This window comes from Amblyomma mixtum, chromosome 3, assembly GCF_055824585.1.
Source record: "Amblyomma mixtum isolate Tamu chromosome 3, ASM5582458v1, whole genome shotgun sequence".
NCBI lineage: Eukaryota > Metazoa > Arthropoda > Arachnida > Ixodida > Ixodidae > Amblyomma > Amblyomma mixtum.
In genome coordinates this window covers 172471138-172489960 of record NC_143014.1, presented here as the reverse complement: position 1 = coordinate 172489960, position 18823 = coordinate 172471138, and the positions used below count along the sequence as shown (strand labels likewise).

General features: G+C 46.8%; 1 protein-coding gene across 4 annotated transcripts in view; it reads right to left on the bottom strand.

The window, feature by feature from the left end:
- The window catches only part of LOC149352726 (TOX high mobility group box family member 3-like), a 387363-nt gene that overhangs the window by 237217 nt on the left and 131323 nt on the right, over positions 1-18823 (bottom strand). Inside the window, exon 2 of one of the 4 annotated variants that reach the window (XM_089581934.1) lies at positions 9255-9370. The exons of the other annotated variants lie outside the window; for them this stretch is intronic. Coding sequence (XP_089438060.1) covers positions 9255-9326 — 72 coding nt within the window. The 5' untranslated portion in view covers positions 9327-9370. The remainder of the gene's footprint in view (positions 1-9254; positions 9371-18823) is intronic. 4 annotated transcript variants of the gene reach the window in all.

The following is an 18823-nucleotide window of genomic DNA, read 5'->3' as shown; positions in this document are numbered from 1 at the left end:
CAAAAGTGGCGACAAAAAATTTCCACGAAGGTTTGTTTACGCGCGCGTGGCCTGATGTGACGCTGCAAGAATAACAGGCGGGAGCTTAAACAGCAGACCCGAGTCATGACGACAAACAAAATCTGACAAGATCTGAAGCTTCATGCGTATACAAAGCAACCTATCTGTCACCCAAATAGAAAAAAATGGGGGGGGGGGGGGGGGAGCAGCAGGACGTAATAAAACTCGCAGGAAGCCTACGCAACGCCGAATGAACAAAGTTAATAAAGGAAGTCGCGGATCGTCAATAACCTTCTCCAAGCACGATGAGGGACGGTATTGATTAAATTCAATCTTGGGTAGCGTTCGTCTCAATTTGGCACAATCACGCGAAGAGCGCGCGGGGAAACACGACAACACGACAAAACGAAACAGAAAGCAAAGCGCACAGTAAATACACACAGTCTCTAATATTGTGGGTTGCGGAGGGATACGCACACACAAAGGAGCGGGCGCGCGCAAACACGCCGATGCACGTTTGAACGCACACACATATTGCACAAGACAAACAAGCTTGCGTGCTGGTTTTTGATAACAGCGGGTGTAGAAAAGCAAATAAATAAAAAAAGCTCTACGCACCAGAGAAGCCAGTGATTCAGAGAACGCAATAACGGCCTCCGAAAGGAGCGAAAATCAAAATAAGAGCCTTTGCCTCAAGTAATGATCCGGGCAAGATAAAAGAAATTAGGAAGAAACTGACAAGGGATCAGAGGCAAAGCGTCACCCTGCAGGCTTGCCAGGGGAGGGAGGAAATCCTGTATCTACAAGAGCAAAGAACACAAAGCGCGGGATAGGAAAGAGGGGCTTGAGCGGCAGTATTAGGGGCCGGGACAATGGAAAAACAGCGACGGAGCAGAGGAACGGCAGAGAGGGTTTGGGGGGAGGGGTGCAGGGAGCAGCGCTCGTCGGAGCTCCGAAAACAATTCATTACTAAATTCCGCTTCCGCGCAGAATTGAAAAATATTTGCTGTCCCGCAAAAGAAATGGTGTGTTCCTTTCATCCGCGCCGAGAGCATTCATCTTTATACATCTATGGAGCGGGTCCGCCGGTCCGCGCACGACGATAAGCACAAGGACACGAGGCAGAAAGGCAAACTGGGAACAAAAAGGACGCCGCACAAACAGCGAAGAACACGCGAAATGGAATTAAATTTCCATCGATCGGCGAACGCGGAGCCGGCCAGCAGTTAGCGCAAGGACACGCGCAGAGCACGCTGGCAGCTGCCTCTCGCGGCCTGTCGCCGAGTGCGCCTCCGCCACTGGCCGAACGATACACAGTGTAGCACTGCTCGAGTCCATCCGCCGCGCCGGGGAGGGCCCCGAGACACAGATTTGGCTGGACGCGGTGGCGGAGTAGGCAAAAACTCGACGCCGCGGCGACTTAGGAAGCCGTCGCAGTAGGCGAAGCCGCATCTCGACCTAGAGGTCGTGAACTCGAATACTGGGGTTCGCTCCGTCTCCGCCTCATTCACGGGTAAGACATTTCAGCAAGCCGACTTCACGTTTAGGCCTAACACTTACAACCAGAGTAGGATAGGATGCGATACTGCTTTCAGCTTACCTGGGCGATTAAAAACTAAACCGAACAATTAAGCACGACATTGAACAAAAAAAACCGCCAGATTCCATTTCTGCAAAATAATTCACCGGGAAGGAAGGGCCCGGCGTGTATTTTTTTTTTCTCTATCTTTATCGCATGGCGCTAATTATTAGGGCCCCAGCGTCGGGCATGTCAGCGCAACCTCCACACCCTTACACGTTTCCGGTAAAACAAGAACAAGGCACGTAACAACGACAAGCAAAGGTCACGCGATAAGCGATCGCCTCAGTTTTCGTAGTTAATTTATGTGCGCGGCGCAACCCTACATCGCCCAGTGACCAGCCCACGCCGTTTGTCATAGCGAGTGTGCCTCCCCGCATGTAGGTTAAGCGCGTCGTTACGCCGACAGAACGCGCGCACGGGTTCTCGTCGATCACACAGGAACAATGGCCGTGTTTCAAGATCTTTCAGCGCCGCCCACACGAAACGAGAACCAGCGGTGAGTGGGCTCAACTGCGAACTCTGGCAATTATCCGTCTAGCTGGGTCAGCGCTCCTTAGCGCGGCACAAAGGACTTTCCAAAATGAGTCCGGAAAGGGAGGGCTCGAAGCAGAGCGGTGCACTATGCCACCGTCCTTCAACAACAGCGAGAGCAAAAAGGACGCGAGGCGCATTCCTTGTTGCCACCAAATGCCTCGCCAAAGACAAAAACAATAGCGCGCAAGCAACGCCCGCGTCTTACAAGACTTTCCTATCGGGCCGCAGCTTTAGGGGCTGAAAGAGTGCAGACTCCTGGTATTTACTGACGGTGCTGCGGTTTGAAATGACCTCTCGCTGATGCAGAGATCTCGCTTCTCTGGCAGCAGTCTACGCACCCTTGGTATGAAATGACCACAAACACCACTGAGCTGCCCTCTATCACGTGCATACGGTGCAGTGAGAAATACGATGATGCACGACCAGACGTTTTTAATTCCGGCCCCGAAAGTCATTCACGCTGTGTGCTGCGGTCCCAGCATTTAACGCATCGAGCGTCGCTTCAAATCTGTCGCATTTTGTGCGATATACAACGAAGGCCAACGTTTATAACTGGAAAACGTCGCACATGCCGACACCAATGCAGTCTGGTACCGAAACTGGTTAGGAGCTGCGATGTTTCTTTGACTGCGCGAGCGCGGGGAATTTAAACGCAAATGCATGTGGCGTTCGTAACATGCATGTTTCATGATAATCTGATCATAAATCAAGTAATGAAAGTTAGCCGCATCATATCGCTCTGCGTTTCGTATAGTTTGATATTTTTTACTTCCAAAAATTCTTCATCGGTACCTTTTCACAGCCGCCTCCGACAGGTTCAAAGAGGTCCCGAGCGGGCATGAAACAAAGGAACTGGTTCGTTACAAAGATTTCTGTGCGTCCCACAAGCTGTCAACAGCCAACGCTTACTTCCACACTACAACATAAGCGTTACAGTTGCAAAGGGCTATGAGAACACGTGCAACGGTGACAGGATGACGATCTGTGTGAACATTTTTGCAATATACGTTGGACGGAAAGACGCTTGAGGTGGAGTAGCTCAGGATGCAATCACTTACGGTATATTTCATCGTTGCTAACTACAGATTATAGAAATGCTAACCAATGACACGTCTTCTCATTACACACAATAAATCCTCTGATGGACCAAAAACAACGCATGAGGTCGTTTTTGTGAAATAATTTATTTGACAATTTCGAACACATTTCACAAAATTCATACAGTTTGCACTCAAAGGCACGATGGAGAGCCTCAGTGAAACAACTTCCGATCAAAGAGTTTGTATTGATTACATGCTGACACGACTAAGAAACGATTAAACCAACAACGAAAAGTCAGCTATACGATCCTGTCCCGCTCAAGCGGCACAGGAATGGTATCCTGTATCTACAGAGTAACCACAACTAAATGTTCCCCGGAACCTAAAATACCTATACATGCAGCCGTAAAGCTCTGTGGTAAAGTCATGCCCTTGCCTATCTGTCGAAATTAGCTTTTAAAATGTGTGTTAATTGTCCCAGCCTCAGTTTCGCTGCCTATGTCATGTATATTGCGAGCTCTCCTTATTCCGATTACAAGATTAAGTTGTGGGGCTTACATAATTTCGCGGGACTGCTTGAATATTAGTTCGAAAGTAATAGGATTATTGCAGTCGTAGCAGAGGGAATGAGGCAAAGCGTACAAAAGAAAAAAAAAATCTGCATCTCCCGTAATCTAGAGTAGAGTAAGCATGGAATGTTTACGGGCATAACACATTGGTTGTAGATGGTACTAGTCAAAATCTTGAAATGGGTCTAGTGTTCACCACACCACACCACACCACACTCTTCTTGTTGCGTCGAAGCGATCGCCTGCAGTAGCGAACCGTGGCGGCCTGGTCGCTTTCGGGACCGGCCGCATAATCATGGCGTTGTCGGCAGCGGCGAGCAGTCTTCTGCTATGGCGTGTCACTCGCAAAGCGATCGTTTTCCGCAAGACGCTTCCTCCCTCCCCTTCATCAGGCTCCATTGCTCGGCTTAAACAGCTGTGACGGTGGCGGCATTGAAATGCAGGACGATGCAGAAGCGTACGCGGACACGACGAGACGCAGGCCTGACGATAATGTACAAGCAGCGCGTTCTAATACTCCGCGAGCGTGTATACATCTGCCTGCCAAAGGAGCAAACGTCATGAGCTGAAGACCCAGCGGCCGGTCTTTTACATGCGTGATTGTGGGACCGCAGCGCCATCCTTGGGGACGGCTCGGAAGCGGCCCCCGACGGCCCTCTCTCGTAGAGTCTCGTTAAATCTCGTACGGTGCCCGGATGCTCTCGTTTCAGCTCCCGGATGTGTGGAATTCAGTGCCCGGATATTGGCTCTCGGTCCCGGCGTGACGTCACCACACTGCCGACAACGGGAGCTAAAAGCATTTCATGCTTAATAGATAAATTTATATACGTACACGAAGATATGGGTACAGTCCTTGCTTCAACACTGCTGAAACAATCAGAGCTCCAAAACAAATCGGTAGCAAAGAGCTTCTAAAGGACAACAGTACGTGAACGTAAAAAAGACCTTGAGAATTCTGAGTTTGTTTCAAGATTCTGGCTCCCTAGTGCAAGATATATATTAGTCCTTCTTTTCTTTTTAGTGCACTAGAAGTAGAGGTTCTATTCAGCCGCTGTCTGTGCGGTCCCTCTGTATGGGCAAGTTCTGATGACGTCACAAGGTCACGTGACCTATATGACCCACCTGCCGTCTAGCTTGCTTCTTTGGGGATTTTAGCACGCTAGCCCTAGAGCCCTCAATCGTCGATTTTGCCGATGTTTGTCCGGTCCCTTTGCGACCTTGAAGAGCTGGTAGGTTGGGTGCCACCCGCCTGGGTGGCAGAAGAGCCACATAGTCACGTGACCTTGTGACGTCATCACAACCTGCCCACCTGATTGTAAGCAAACTGCTCACTGTGCCAGGTGGCAGTTCAGTCAATGACTGGTCGAGATAGGTTGTACGGGAAAAGCAACCTGGGTCTCACAAGCCCCACCGGTGGCAGCACCTGCCATCGCAGGGCAGTGGCGCGTCGCTGCACCGCTGCGCCTGCAGTTGTATGAGGGCTCCTATATATGAATCTATGAAGGTAAGGTAGAGAATAACCAATGAGAGAATGAAAACCGAAATGCTAGCGCACCTAATTCGTATCTGGTCTTACCACGCTAAATCGTTCGTAATTTTTTTCTCTGGGATATAATAAGAAAAGTATGGTTTTCAACCAAGGAGGATAAAGCAGGCTTCTGTAAACCTTCAGAAAGCAATTCAGTACGTCAGCTATGTAAAGTGAACAGCAAGAAATTTAAACAAGAGCCGCCAGAAAGCTGTCGCGTTATAGTTACGGAGTACATGTAGTACGAATATAAAAATAACACAGTTATCATGACTAGTAAACTTGATGTCAGTTGTTAAATATTTAGGCAAGATGTACTAAGCCTGAAAAATCAGGTCTCTAGCTCAGGCGTTGTACTAGCTCAGGCGTTGTACTAGCTCAGGCGTTGTACTAGCTCAGGCGTTCGTACTAGCTCAGGCGTTCCTACTAAGAGTACGAACAAGTTTGAGGCGTTGGCGTACCACGTCCATACGGCTGTATTTAGCCCTTTCGACCTTGCGCCGCTAATCCCATTGACAGTTCAAATTGGGCGCCGTAGGCATTGCAACCAGAGCTCTTTGATACTACGAGTAGCGAAACTTCCCACAGGGTCCGTGCATAAAAAAAACGGCGGTCCCATGTGGCCAAAATTCGGGTGTTAACGGATTGCTGAGCCACTCGCGGGCAACAACGTCACCAGCAGGCGTTGCATTTCCGGCCACTTTCGTGTGCGCCTCACGCTCACTTTCGGTTTCGTGCGCAAAAAGCACCTGATATCCTTGCGCTAAAGGGCTTCAGAGAACGAGTTTTTCTTCGTTTCAAAAACTGATATGGCATCATCTTGCACGTGGCTACGAACTCGTCGTTTTCACCACAGTGCGCCACAATGTGCTAAGTGTTAGTTAATTGATAGCTACTTAGCCTGTTTTCTTAAATCACTGACTTCCGCCGCGGATGAGAGTTAGTTCGTCAGAAAAGATTTTTTTTTTAATATTTCAAACACCACATCTATAGGAATTCTTGAAAGTGATCGCTGAAACACCCGGTATGTCTTAGCCCGTTCTTCAGCGCTGCGATCAACTGAAATTAATGGTTCGTAAGCGGACCACGTTTACGGATACATAGAGACGACCTGTGAGGAAATATTACGTCTGTAGGCTATGGCCGAGAAAAAAGTACACACGAAGCGTTATTAACATTGCTTTTTACCCCCGAGGACCACACGCTATGAAGCGAGTCAGCAGCTTTCTTGCATCTTGAGCGCTTGAGCCTACTGCATGGAATCGGAATGGCCGCTGCGTTTAAAGCTCCTGGATGTAATAAGTTTCGCCTACCGCTTTGGCAATGCAGAAAAAAACATGTTTAAGCTATATGAAGGAGCTAAATCCAAGCTCTGTTCCTCTGACACCCTGCTTGCGGCCCTTCACTCTCAACAAAACGGATTCTTGATTCAAGCGCATGGACCACGTTTGCAGTTTTTGCGTAATGCAATGCGCACGCGAAAACACCCGAAACGCCCGAACCGAAGCAACCAAATGTGACAGACATTAAGCGCCGAAAGGCAGCATGAATAAACTGTCGCGACAAGGAAATCCACACGCCTTGACAGGTAACAGCACACTGAGCTGTCAACGATATTCTTTCACATTTCGTTTCGCGCTTCAGCGTACCATTCCAAGGTTACAGTAGTAGGAAGTACGCCCTTCTGCCAAAAATGTGCGGGCCACAGGGTTGGCAGCGTCGCAACTTCTACGCTAAGCGAGGAGAGGGGAGTGGAAGAGAGCCCCCCTCACTCTCGAGAGCCTTGGAGCGGTGGCGACGCGAAGCGAGCCCCACAGCGCGGGCCAGGAGCAAACGAGGCGGCCGCAATATTTTGAAAGGCTGCGCGTCTTTGCGTGCAGGCACGCGTTTACTTATTTCGGGAGCCTTCACGTCGGTATCCCTCCTGGCGCAACCGCTCTGAAAAGAGCGACGCACCTGCTAATTATGCTGGCCACTCCGATGAAGACCGCCGCCAGAGTAAACATGGCGGGTTCGCACATGATCAGCCAAGTGTTGAGCACAACCTGCCCGCCGTGCTCTTTCGCCAGCTTTACGTCAGCTCTGCATACGTATGCAGAAAAGTAGAGCGGAACAAGTGGCGCTGCCTCCCGTACGATGTGCACCAACCTCCCTTGTCTGTCCGACACCGACTGCATGCACTCAGTCTCCTTACACTACTGCGTTCTTTCTTTGTTTAATTTTAGCAGGCACTGTCGTTTGTATTTCAAGAAAGCGTAAAAGGGGAGAACCTGGGAGACAACGCATCTGTCACCACAGTGACGTCACCAGGGTCAGCTTGCCCAACCTTAAGATTGAACTACGCTCAAGTGACCTGCGGTGCGAAGGTAGGAGTTTCTGCACATTTTACTCTGCCCAAGGACCTGTATGGGGGGGGGGGGGGTCTAAACGGACGGAACTGCATGACAGTCGTACCGCTACATTGAACATTAAGGCGGTCTATTGAATTTTACCGGACTTGTGGCAATACAAAGCTCGATCTATGCCCAAACAAACATTGATGGCTTTTGTTTTTATAGGGTTTAACGTCCCAAAGCGACTCAGGCTATGAGGAATGCCGTAGTGGAGAGTAATTGACGGAAAACAAGGCGCTAAAAGAACGAAGACAAGAAGAAATACATAACAAAGGACAGGCACTATGTGTTCCTTCTTGTTTTCGTTCATTTCGTGCTGTGGTTTCGGTCAATTAGCTATGCACCAACTAGCCCGACACAAGTTCTTATAGTGGACGGCTCCGGATAATTTCGACCCTCTGGGGTTCTTTAACGTGCACTGACATCGCACAGTACACGGGCCTCTGGAATTTCGCCTCAATCGAAAGCGACCGCCGCGGCCGGGATCGAACCCGCGTCTTTCGGGTCAGCAGCCGAGCACCATAACCACTGAGCCTAAGCGGAGGCTTTAAATAAATGTATAGATATAAAAACAGGGTCTTTATATGCAAGAAAGAGCAAAAAGCGAAATAAAGGTGTCCTCATCACCGGCCAAATTCGCAAGTAAACTGCGTGCGTCGACTCCAGATTTTTGCGCTGATACCAGAGGTTTTTGCGCTGATGTTATATACAAGGCCATTCACTTCAAAATGGCGGCAACTACAGTCCTCGATGTCGACGTCACAAGTTTGAATCGAGTGGTAAGGAGACTGTAAAATTCAAAATTTTCCCCCATAAATGGGCTTTGCTGCCGGGCGGACATTAACATACCCAGAAAATGCCAGAGAAAATTTTTTACTGAGAACAACGAATGGATGGTGTGGTCGTGCCAAGAGACGACGAAAAAAACAAAAACAAAAACAGGGTCACCCTGTGCTAGAAGCGGCGATTAGTAGCAGGAGAAAAAGGTTTAAGGCACTTGAAGTTTCTTCCAGCAAAAAGAACCTTATGTATTGCGCTGAGTACAATTCATAAAATGTAGTATATCCGCTGTCGGCCACGTAGCCCGGCTACCAGCAGAACGACGAAGTCTGAATACAGCATGTTGCCAGCGTGGAATCTAGAACTTTCTCCCTCGATTTAAAACACACACTGACAAAACCGCCAATACTTCTTCCGTTTTTACTACCATATAGCCAGACCTACCAAAATATGCCAAATTTTTTCACACGTCTCCGACTTTCTCTTTAAATCAGCGTTAGATAAAACGCTGCTTTGCGGCTTGTTTCAGGCCGTTTGCGCTCATACTCATTTGAGAAGACGAGAATCTCTCACCGTTGTAAGCCCTGAACATTGCTCACAAATACTTCACAAATCCACCAATTCCGGAAGACAGAACATTCTCACTCCGGAAGGATACAAACGTACATTAAAAGTAGAAATTTTCTGCCCGCCAGCAAAGATTGCGTGAGAACGGCTACTTAAATCTAAAAAAAAAAAAAAAAAAATGAAACTGAAATGGACATCAGTTTCGTCAAATGAAGCAGAGCAACAGTCACGCGCGTGTGCGTGTAAATGAAGATACAATACCTGCGAGCTGACCTCGGCGGTGGTGGCGTCCTTCTCGCTTGCCCCACACACACGCTGGCCGTCAACCTCCATTGTCACTCGGTGGTTACAAGAAGCCACACTAATTCTCTCCAGGCCTGCGAAAAGGAGGCAGGAATGCGCTTTGTGTAGGCACAGTTTCACGCTCATCGAGACGGGAGATTCTTCGTGACTGGTAAGCGGCGATGATTAGTATAACGGCGTCCGGGCTGAACAAAAACTTCCACTTATCGATATGCGAAGCACCCCCCCCCCCTCCCCTTCCATAAAAGAAAAAAAAAAGCGCAGGCGAAATGGAAGGGAATCTGATTCACAATTGTTTTTGCAGTGGTCCCGGAGCAACTGCGACAATACCGGAAACGCAGCAGCAGACAGTCTACTGTGCGCGACACTTTAGAAGCAGGAGATTCAGCTCCTACCTTCTTCAAAAGTGGACGCGCGTCACTCTTTGCGCCAGACGCCCACCATGAACCGGAAAGACGCCCTGATTCGAGAGTAGGAGTAGGAGCTTAGAGTTGTTTCGAATGAGCCCAAAAATGCAGTTCGAAATTCATATCGGTGGATGTCGCTCTGTCGAAACGGCTCCCCAAAGACCGCACTTGGACGCTGCTTGCAAGAAGAGCGTTTTCGTTTTTTTTTTGTTTTTTTTCAGTCAGGATATGAAGAGTTGGCAGTGTTTCGTTTTCTTTCGCGGAGTCCGAGGAAGACGCACAACACCTGTTCTTAACTTTCGCAAACGTGAACCCCACCGGCGAAAACTCATACTCCTCATAACTCAAACTCCAGAAGTGCTTAAGTACGATTTCTTTCCGATGGACCCCATTGTCATCTATTTTGCTGGCATTGTGACGTTGATCCAGAGCCTCAAGTTATCGTCCAGTTGCGGTGTCGACAACATCAATTCGAAGTTTTTGAAGAACACTTCTGTTTATTCCAGCATATATTTAGCGCACCTTTTCACCCAGTCTCTCGAACACGCCACAACGCCGGCTGACTGGAAGGTAGAGAGGGTGGTTCCACTCTTCAAGCAAGGTAATCCGAATTCTCCCCTTAACTACAGACCAATTTCATTAACAAGCATTCCTTGCAAACTTCTAGAGCACATTATATATTCTAACCTCGCTTCTTTTTATGCGAAGCATATTACTAGAGCTACACTACAGCCCGTCGAGCGCGGCGGTGGAGCTACCATTGACCTTTAGCGTGACCACGTGACACCACGTGACAACATGACGTCACGGCAGAGGAGAGATGGGCTGCCGGCTCGCGCGGTCGGCCGCGGCGGTGGAGGCTCCACATCAGAGGCGCGGCGGCTGACCACGTGACAACATGACGTCACAGCAGAGGAGAGATGGGCTGCCGGCTCGCGCGGTCGGCCGCGGCGGTGGAGGCTCCACATCAGAGGCGCTGCAGCTGACCACGTGACGCTACAGCAGCGGTATAAAGCTGAGCTTGCCTCGCTCTCCGGGCACTTACGAGGCGGCCAGGTGTTGGGATTCCGCCTAGAAGCAGGGCTGATTTGAACGAGAAGCGAAAGCTTCAGCGTGCCACAGAGACCGATGAAGAGCGGGATGAACGTCAACCAAGGAAAACCATGTATTACCAAGCCTAGCCATCAATATGCTTCGCATCTGACTAGGCTTAACCTTAGCTAAGCCTCAGCCATTTTTTGGAAATTAACTCTTTCTTAAGCTCCTGTCAGCACGGGTTCCGAAAAAATTTTTCTTGCGTGACTCAACTCTTATCTATCACTAATATCCTAGCGTCCTCTTTAGATACTGGTTTACTAACTGACTGCATCTTTCTTGACTTCACTAAGGCTTTTGATAAGGTATCTCATCACTTACTCCTTCTTAAAATGAGTTCCCTTAATATTGACCCTAATCTCCTTAAATGGATTGAATGCTTCTTGACTAATCGCACCCAGTTTGTATCAGCTAACGACTCTCTATCATCCCCATGTGCTGTGACATCTGGTGTTCCTCAAGGCTCTGTTCTGGGTCCTTTACTTTTATTGATATATATTAATGACCTTCCGATTGGCATTAACTCTTCCCATAAGCTTTTTGCTGATGACTGTGTTCTTTTTCGTGCAATACATAACATTAACGACAGTTCCCTCCTTCAGTCTGATCTTGATAAAGTCTTAAGTTGGCGTCAGAGATGGTCTATGGTTTTCAATCCATCAAAGTGCAAAATTATGCCCATCTCACGCCAATCTAAAACATTCGATTACAAGATTAATGGAGTTTCATTAGAGAACGTTTCATCTTATAAATATCTGGGTGTTCACATCACTAACAACCTATCCTGGCGCATGCACATAGAATATGTTATTAATAATGCAAACCGTGCCCTTGGTTACATACGCAGAACCTTCTCTCAGGTTCCATCCCATTTGAAGTTAATTTTATATCAGACACTAATACGGCCAAAGCTAAAATACGCATCATCAATATGGGACCCCGCACAACTCACTTTAATCGATGCTATAGAATCTGTTCAGAATCGGTCAGCTCGCTTCATCCTTTCCAATTATTCTCGCACGGCTAGTGTTTCTTTAATGAAAACAAAACTTGGTCTGACTAATATCGCAGTTCGCAGAAATATTTCACGCCTCAGTCTTTTCCACAGCATTTTATTTCATAACGAGACACTAAAACAGGAATTTTTTTTCTTCTGTACCATCATACGTGTCATCACGTGTTGATCATCCGCATGAAGTTTCCATCCCAACGTGTAAAACGAATGAGCTTTTTAATTCTTTCTTACCAAAGATTAGCACTGAGTGGAACCACCTTCCACCCCATATCGCCTGCACTGAAGACGCGTCATCTTTCAAGCCACTTATCACCAAGCATATCATCGAACAAGCGTGCATCATGATTTTTTTGCTTTCTGCCTGTACTTTTTTACTACGTATTTTTTTTTCACCCACCCCCTCTATAACGCCCTGCGGGCCCTGAGGGTATTGAAATAAATAAATAAATAAATAAATAAATAAATAAATAAATAAATAAATAAATAAATAAATAAATAAATAAATAAATAAATAAATAAATAAATAAATAAATAAATAAATAAATAAATAAATAAATAAATAAATAAATAAATAAATAAATAAATAAATAAATAAATAAATAAATAAATAAATAAATAAATACACGGCCACCGCCCTGCAAAAATTTGGGGTCCGTTGCTTACGAGCGCACTACACAGACCTGCGAGATGTGCCTGACCTTCATTTTTTAGAAGCGTCGCAAAAAATTTTGGCCGCACCAAGCTTTCGACAAGGGGTTAACATGCATTTATAATAAGATAATAGGACAAAAGAGGCATTGCTAACAATCCGCGCGACGTCAAGACAAAACCGCTTTTTAATTCTCTCAACATAACTCCAGTACCTGAGGTATATAATTGCATTTTAATGTAACGGTATAAAAGAAGTAATACTCATCACAATTTTCGTCAAACTTTGTCTTCAAAAAACACACACACACACACACACATGACATACTAAACCGCAATGAATGGTCCATTCCACACAGTCGCTCTAAATACGAACGCTAAACGCTCAGTTACTACTTGCAATCATCACTAAATAACGCGACAGTGTCAAACTTTTCGACATCCTTTGGTTCGCATTCCAGTTTGTGATGTTTTTTTCTTCTTTTGGGTGTGTCTTGGTTATTTTCCTAATACGCAATTACTTAGTTCACGCTGTTGGCAATACATTATCTAGGTATAAAAATCACTAAAATCTTGTACGGGGGCGTAGGCCTGTAATTAATCAACTACCATTCTGAGCTTTTTGCCCGCGCTCCTAATCTGGATGGTGTGAATAAAGATTTGATTAGATTTGACGTATACGGGCGTCTTTGGACTGTTATGTGCATGTGGACTTCATGCATAAAACTGAGTGCGACCTCGTTTCATTCTGGCACGTGTTGTGTCGCAAACTACTAGGCTTGCTTTTGTCTTCGCGCTTGGAACTTATGTATTTCAGTGCGTGTCGCGAAATTTGCGATAAATGACGAAACAAAGAAAGAATAACAATTTTCTCTGCACGAGAAATTGCTGTTATTCATATTTTTTGGTTTTCTGCATATAAGAGGGCCGAGTTCATCAGTGGTGAGCTTCTGCCCACCTATGTGACATATTCATCACTCAAGTGCTATTACTGTGTGTTGCGTGAGGTGCTTACAGAAGGAGTAGGCGACGATGCCTCAGGGTGCCACCATATCCTTGCACGAACGTCATTAAATAAAAAAAAAGTTACCTACACGGACGCACGAAAAAGGCATCCATACCATCAGGTCGGGTCATGCTGCGTTCTGACTCTGGCAGAGAAAATTTAACCTCTTCTTGTGTCATCTAGAAAAGCTACTGTTCAGACAATTGCTGTACAAGCAAAGGCAGGTTTCGGCGCCGGTGTGATGTCAGCAATAAAGAACACTCGATGTGGTTTACATGCACTGAGTTGCATGGTTCTGAATTTGCGGTAGCAGTGAGAACCTTTACTCACGGCTGTGATCAGGTTCGTTCGCATATATTCGCACATATTCCCTGCCCAGATCGCGACTTATAATAACCTTCGTTACTCTCACCTGTCCCTCCGTGTCAATAGTATTCGCCCTGAGCAGAACAGCTCAAGATCATTTTTTTTTTCTTTTTCTTGGCGGCTTCCGGTATTTGTAAGGAAGTTAACACTGCGGCACAGTTACGACGTCACCACCGCCGGACGTCAACAAGTGCATCTGAGATTGTTACCGGATGTATAATACAAATTCGTCACTATTTTTTACACCTCATGGTTGTAGCACGAAAATGGAACGATGAAGGAATATTTCTCAAGCCAGCTGAAGTATCCTTCGTCCCATGAAAAATGCACCCATCTAGGAACGAGGTGTCGGGTCACGTAATTATCTCGGTCTCCACGGGAGCTGTGAATGGCGACCGCCGCTCGAGGAGCGCCCTCGGGCACCGCAAAACACTGAAGGGCCTTCCTATCGCTTCCGTCGCCACCGTTCCCCTTTGCTCTGCCTCATTTCTTCGGTCTCGCTTATCGCGGCATGCCCTTCGTCGGCTTAGCATAACGGAAGGTCCGAAGGCCTCCCGAATGCGGCTTCGGTGTCCGGTGGAGCAAAGGCCGAAATACGTGAGGCATGCAAAGTAACGGAAAGTTTCTATTCCGCACAAACGGCGCTAGCCGGGACGAACTCCATGTGGGGTTTTCCGGAACAGTGGTCCAGCACTCTTCTTCCCACCTCTGTTCGCTCCGCCTTTTCCCTGATGCCGTTGGGTACAGCTGGCGAGGACCGGAAAAGAATGGCGTTTGCTTAGGATCACGACACTGTATGCGATTGCACCTTGCCATGGAAAATGAAATACTAAATCACGGAACTGTAGCCGAGTGCGCAAGTGAAGCTGTTGTTTCTGCACAAGGATATATTTGCACGACTGATTAAGGAAAATATTTTTTATGTCGAACAGATATCAACACAATGAAATAGAAAACTGCAAATCCTCAAATGTTTTAGTTCGCTCCTTGTTTACGTCAATGACTTGCCCTCCGAATTGTCCTCAACGATACGTCTTTTTGCGGACGATCACGTCTTATATAAGTCGGTGAAAAGTGCACAAGACTGCAACGGTATTCAAAATGACCTCGATAAGTTATCTCTGTGGTGTTGTGAATGGTTGACGGATATTAATGGTTTTAAGAGCATGCACATGATCTTTTCGACTCGCAAAGTTCGTGTTGTATAGGACTACAGTCTCGCCGGTAATTGCCTGAAGAAAGTGTGCCAACTATTTGGGGGTGCACCTAACTTCCACCCTATCTTGGGAAGTCCGTATCGACAATGTAGTATCGTAGGCTAGCCTTACCGTGGGTTTTCTCCGTCGGTCTTAGCGTTATTTCAGCATCAACACTGAACTCATTGCCTACAAAGTCCTCGTTATGTTTAAGCTAAAGTATGTCCCTCTTCTACGCTTTGGCTTCTGGTTTTATACCTGCAAAAAACGCCGATCCTATTTTACACGGGTAACTAACTACCGCTGAGCTGTAAATCCTGTGGTTCAAGAGATGCTACGTACACTGCTGAGACAATACAGCAACGCGTTATGCGGGGACAACGTCCATGCTCATTAGGACACGCGAATCGGATCTGACTCGTGAGGCATAAAGGACTAAGAAACATCTCCTTCTGGATAACATCGCGTTCCGCGGACAGCATACGTGTATACCAGTGCATCCTGTCTCTATAAGGCGCTGAAGCAACCTTTGCGCCGAGTCTCGGCGCTATAACTGATATTGTTGCGCGATCTATCCCGTATGGCTAAGTCATGGCAGAATCAGGAGTTGCGAAGGGCGTCCAACAACCATACCTGGGGCACCAACCGCGTTCCAGAGCAGCCGGATGTTCGCAAAGCAGTGCACACTCACCACGAATGTTGACGCTTCGCCCAAGCGAACGATTGTTCTCGCAGTGCACACTGTTGAAGCAGCAACGCAACTACGAAAGCTGAAAAGCAGCGAAGCATGTTTGAACAAGCGATAGAATGTGCTCGGAGTCTAATCCACGCATACCACGGAGAGGACCTTCGTTGTTCCCAAATTGTTAGTGTCTTAGCTTATATGGCAGCGCGAATAAAATTAAGGGAGGGACGACGACAGAGACAGCGAAGATAGTGCTGACTTCCAAATGTTTATTTTGCAGCAAAATAAACAGCTGAAAGTCAGGGCTCATTTCGCTCTGTCTCTGTCGTCGTCCCTCCCTTAATGTTATTCACGCTGCCATATAAGCTATCATGGACCAACCAGACCAGCAAGTAACCGTTTATTAGTGTCATTATCATGAAAAAATATTTTTTTTGCGCAATTTTTCTTCTCTAAAGGAATGACGCAAAAATGCCACCCTTTGTCGAAAAAAAAAGAAAGAAAATACGCAGGAACAAATTTCGATAAAAAAAACCGAGCGAAGAGAGGTTTCGTCATCGTTTCCGGTTTGACGCCTTCTGTTGAGACATTTACCAAGTTTCAATTTCATGAGTCTTGGTCCGGACTTTGAGAGCGGCACTTAACAGAGATCAGCCTCGGCTCCTCAAGAACGGCTGAGCGCAGCAGCCTTGGGCGCGTTATCGCGATTTGCTAAGAATCGGGTCAGACCTGCAGAACTGGCCGATTATCTTCCGAAACGGAGCGATAATTCGGAGCTGCGAGCCAAGAAAAACTAAACAAAGACATCTGCACAGACAGCAGGGCTTATCTTTATTACGGGCAGCAGCCCTCGCTTATCGTGCGCGTCGCCGTGAGTTTGCTCCAAATGTAAAATGTCCTCGGACAATCGCGAGTTCCAGAAACCAAGACGACGACAGGAGAGACACTGCGGCCAGTACAACGTCGGTTTAAAAAGTTATTCAGCAAACCGAAATTACGACGGCAAAGGACTAAAATGCATTTATTTACGTCGGCAAAGGTGAGCTAGGGCGCACGACAAATTTCAAATGCCCCCCCCCCCCCCCCCCCCCCCCCTTTTTTTTCGCTCAGTATCAGTAGCACTTTGCGAAAATGCCGGTGTCGTCTTGCCCCATCACAGCTCCACCCTCCAGACACGCCTTCAGGCTCCACCGTCACACTCCAGAAAAATTCTGCCGCACGTGTGAGGCCTCGCCTCAGAGCAAAAGAATTCATTTACCGAAAGCAAATTCAGCTGATACCGGTACTTTTTCGCATCGCGTTTCAGCATCGTCCTGCCAATTTTTTTTTTCTTGCACATCACTTAAACGAGCTCAACTCGCGTACAGATGAGGCAGAAGCGCGTCAGCAAACACGCATGCAAGGCAGACACGCAATCCTCTTCGAGGCATCGCTGTTCACACGAAATGAATGAGAGCAAGTCAGCGCTCCCATGAACCTGTGCATCACAAGGGACACTCCATTCAACTCTACACTACCATTTACACTCTACCCCTTTTTTTTTCTTCCTAACAGGGCCACGTTTTTTTTTTTTTTCGGCCTACCTCTTTGCCTTTGCTGTCATTAAAGTTTCATTTCTATCTCTCTAAAATGAACTTCAAAAAACACAGAGCCGCATATGAGTTATTCTCTCCATGCACTTAGCGAGCAGTAAGGACAGCAGAAGTCCCAGTATACGAGGTGTTGCAGGGAAGACTAAGTAATTTTCAAAAATCGGCTTTTTCGGGAAAAATACGTCTTTGCGGCATAGTGTTACCAGTTTTGGCGGACCCCGGAACGCCGATGAATTGTCTCAAGTAGTAAGCGGGTCAACTAATGTCTGATAATTAATTTTTACCTATCACAGCTGGGCAAATGGTTGCAATCAAGAGATTTGTAGCTGGTCGTTAGTAATAGCCACATCAGTTTTTAGAATTCTGAAAACGCTATTATCCTCGGCGCTGTGGCTCGACAAAATTTGGCTACATCGTGCCAAAATACACGCACTTTCCAAAAACATGCAGGCAAAGCAACCCTTCCAGTGCACGTTAGTTGTCCATAAAGCCATCTGAATTCTAAAAACCGATATGGATGTTAGTAACGGCCGCTTACAAATCTCTAATTGCAACTAGGTGCTAACTATAATTGTTGAAAAGTTGATTATTAAAAAAATACTTGACCAGCTTACTACTTAAAACGATTCACGGGTTTCTGGTGTCCGCCAGCGCTAGTAATACTATATGCTTGAAAAGCCGTAGTTTTACTTCCCAAAACCTATTTCCGTGAATTACTTAGTCTTCCCTGAAAGGCCTGGTGTGTGCTTAGAGATGCGACAGCCTAAAAAAAAACTTGAAAAATTGGCAGATTTTTTGGGGGGTTCGGGGGGGAGGGGGGGGGGGGGGGGGGCAGAGGGGGTGTTTCATGGCCCAGAAGAAAGAAAAAAAACCCGCAAAATTTACAATTTCCAAATCGAGTTAACTGCACAGTATAGCCTCTGTGCGCACTGCAAAAGTTCGTCTAAATGAGCTATTTGGGAATGTGCCAAGCATCTGGAGCTGTCGACATGGTGGCAAGGTCTTTGTAGCAACCATCCGCTGACGTCAGTCGCATGTCGGCAACTCCGAGTTCTCCTGTATCGTCTGTGTCGTGTGAAAGATACTGGTCGCATGGTAATGGGCACACGAAGCTGTGTAACAGACTTGCGGGAGAGTGCGTGCAAGAACCTGAATACGTGCACTTGAATCTCAACGTGGGAGCAGGCGCTAAAGCAAGCAACTCCCTATCCAGCAGTGTCAAGCCACACTGGTGCAATGCCTGCGTCGATGGTATTCTACGCAATACGTCACCATCTTTTCCTGAAAACGCTTTGAAGCAACTCTGATTTTGTTCAAAAATATACTTCTTTACTTATGTCTGATTTACATAGTAAATGTGCTTCATAAAGTGCGTTTTCGTTTATTTTTCTTTGAAATGTTGCATTTTTGCTTAAAAAAGCACTTAAAATTTTGTGAAATCGGATATATCTGTGTAGCGCGTTCTGGCACAGCCCTTAATGAATCCTCGGTTTCGGTAATTCACACTGCCGCGAAAT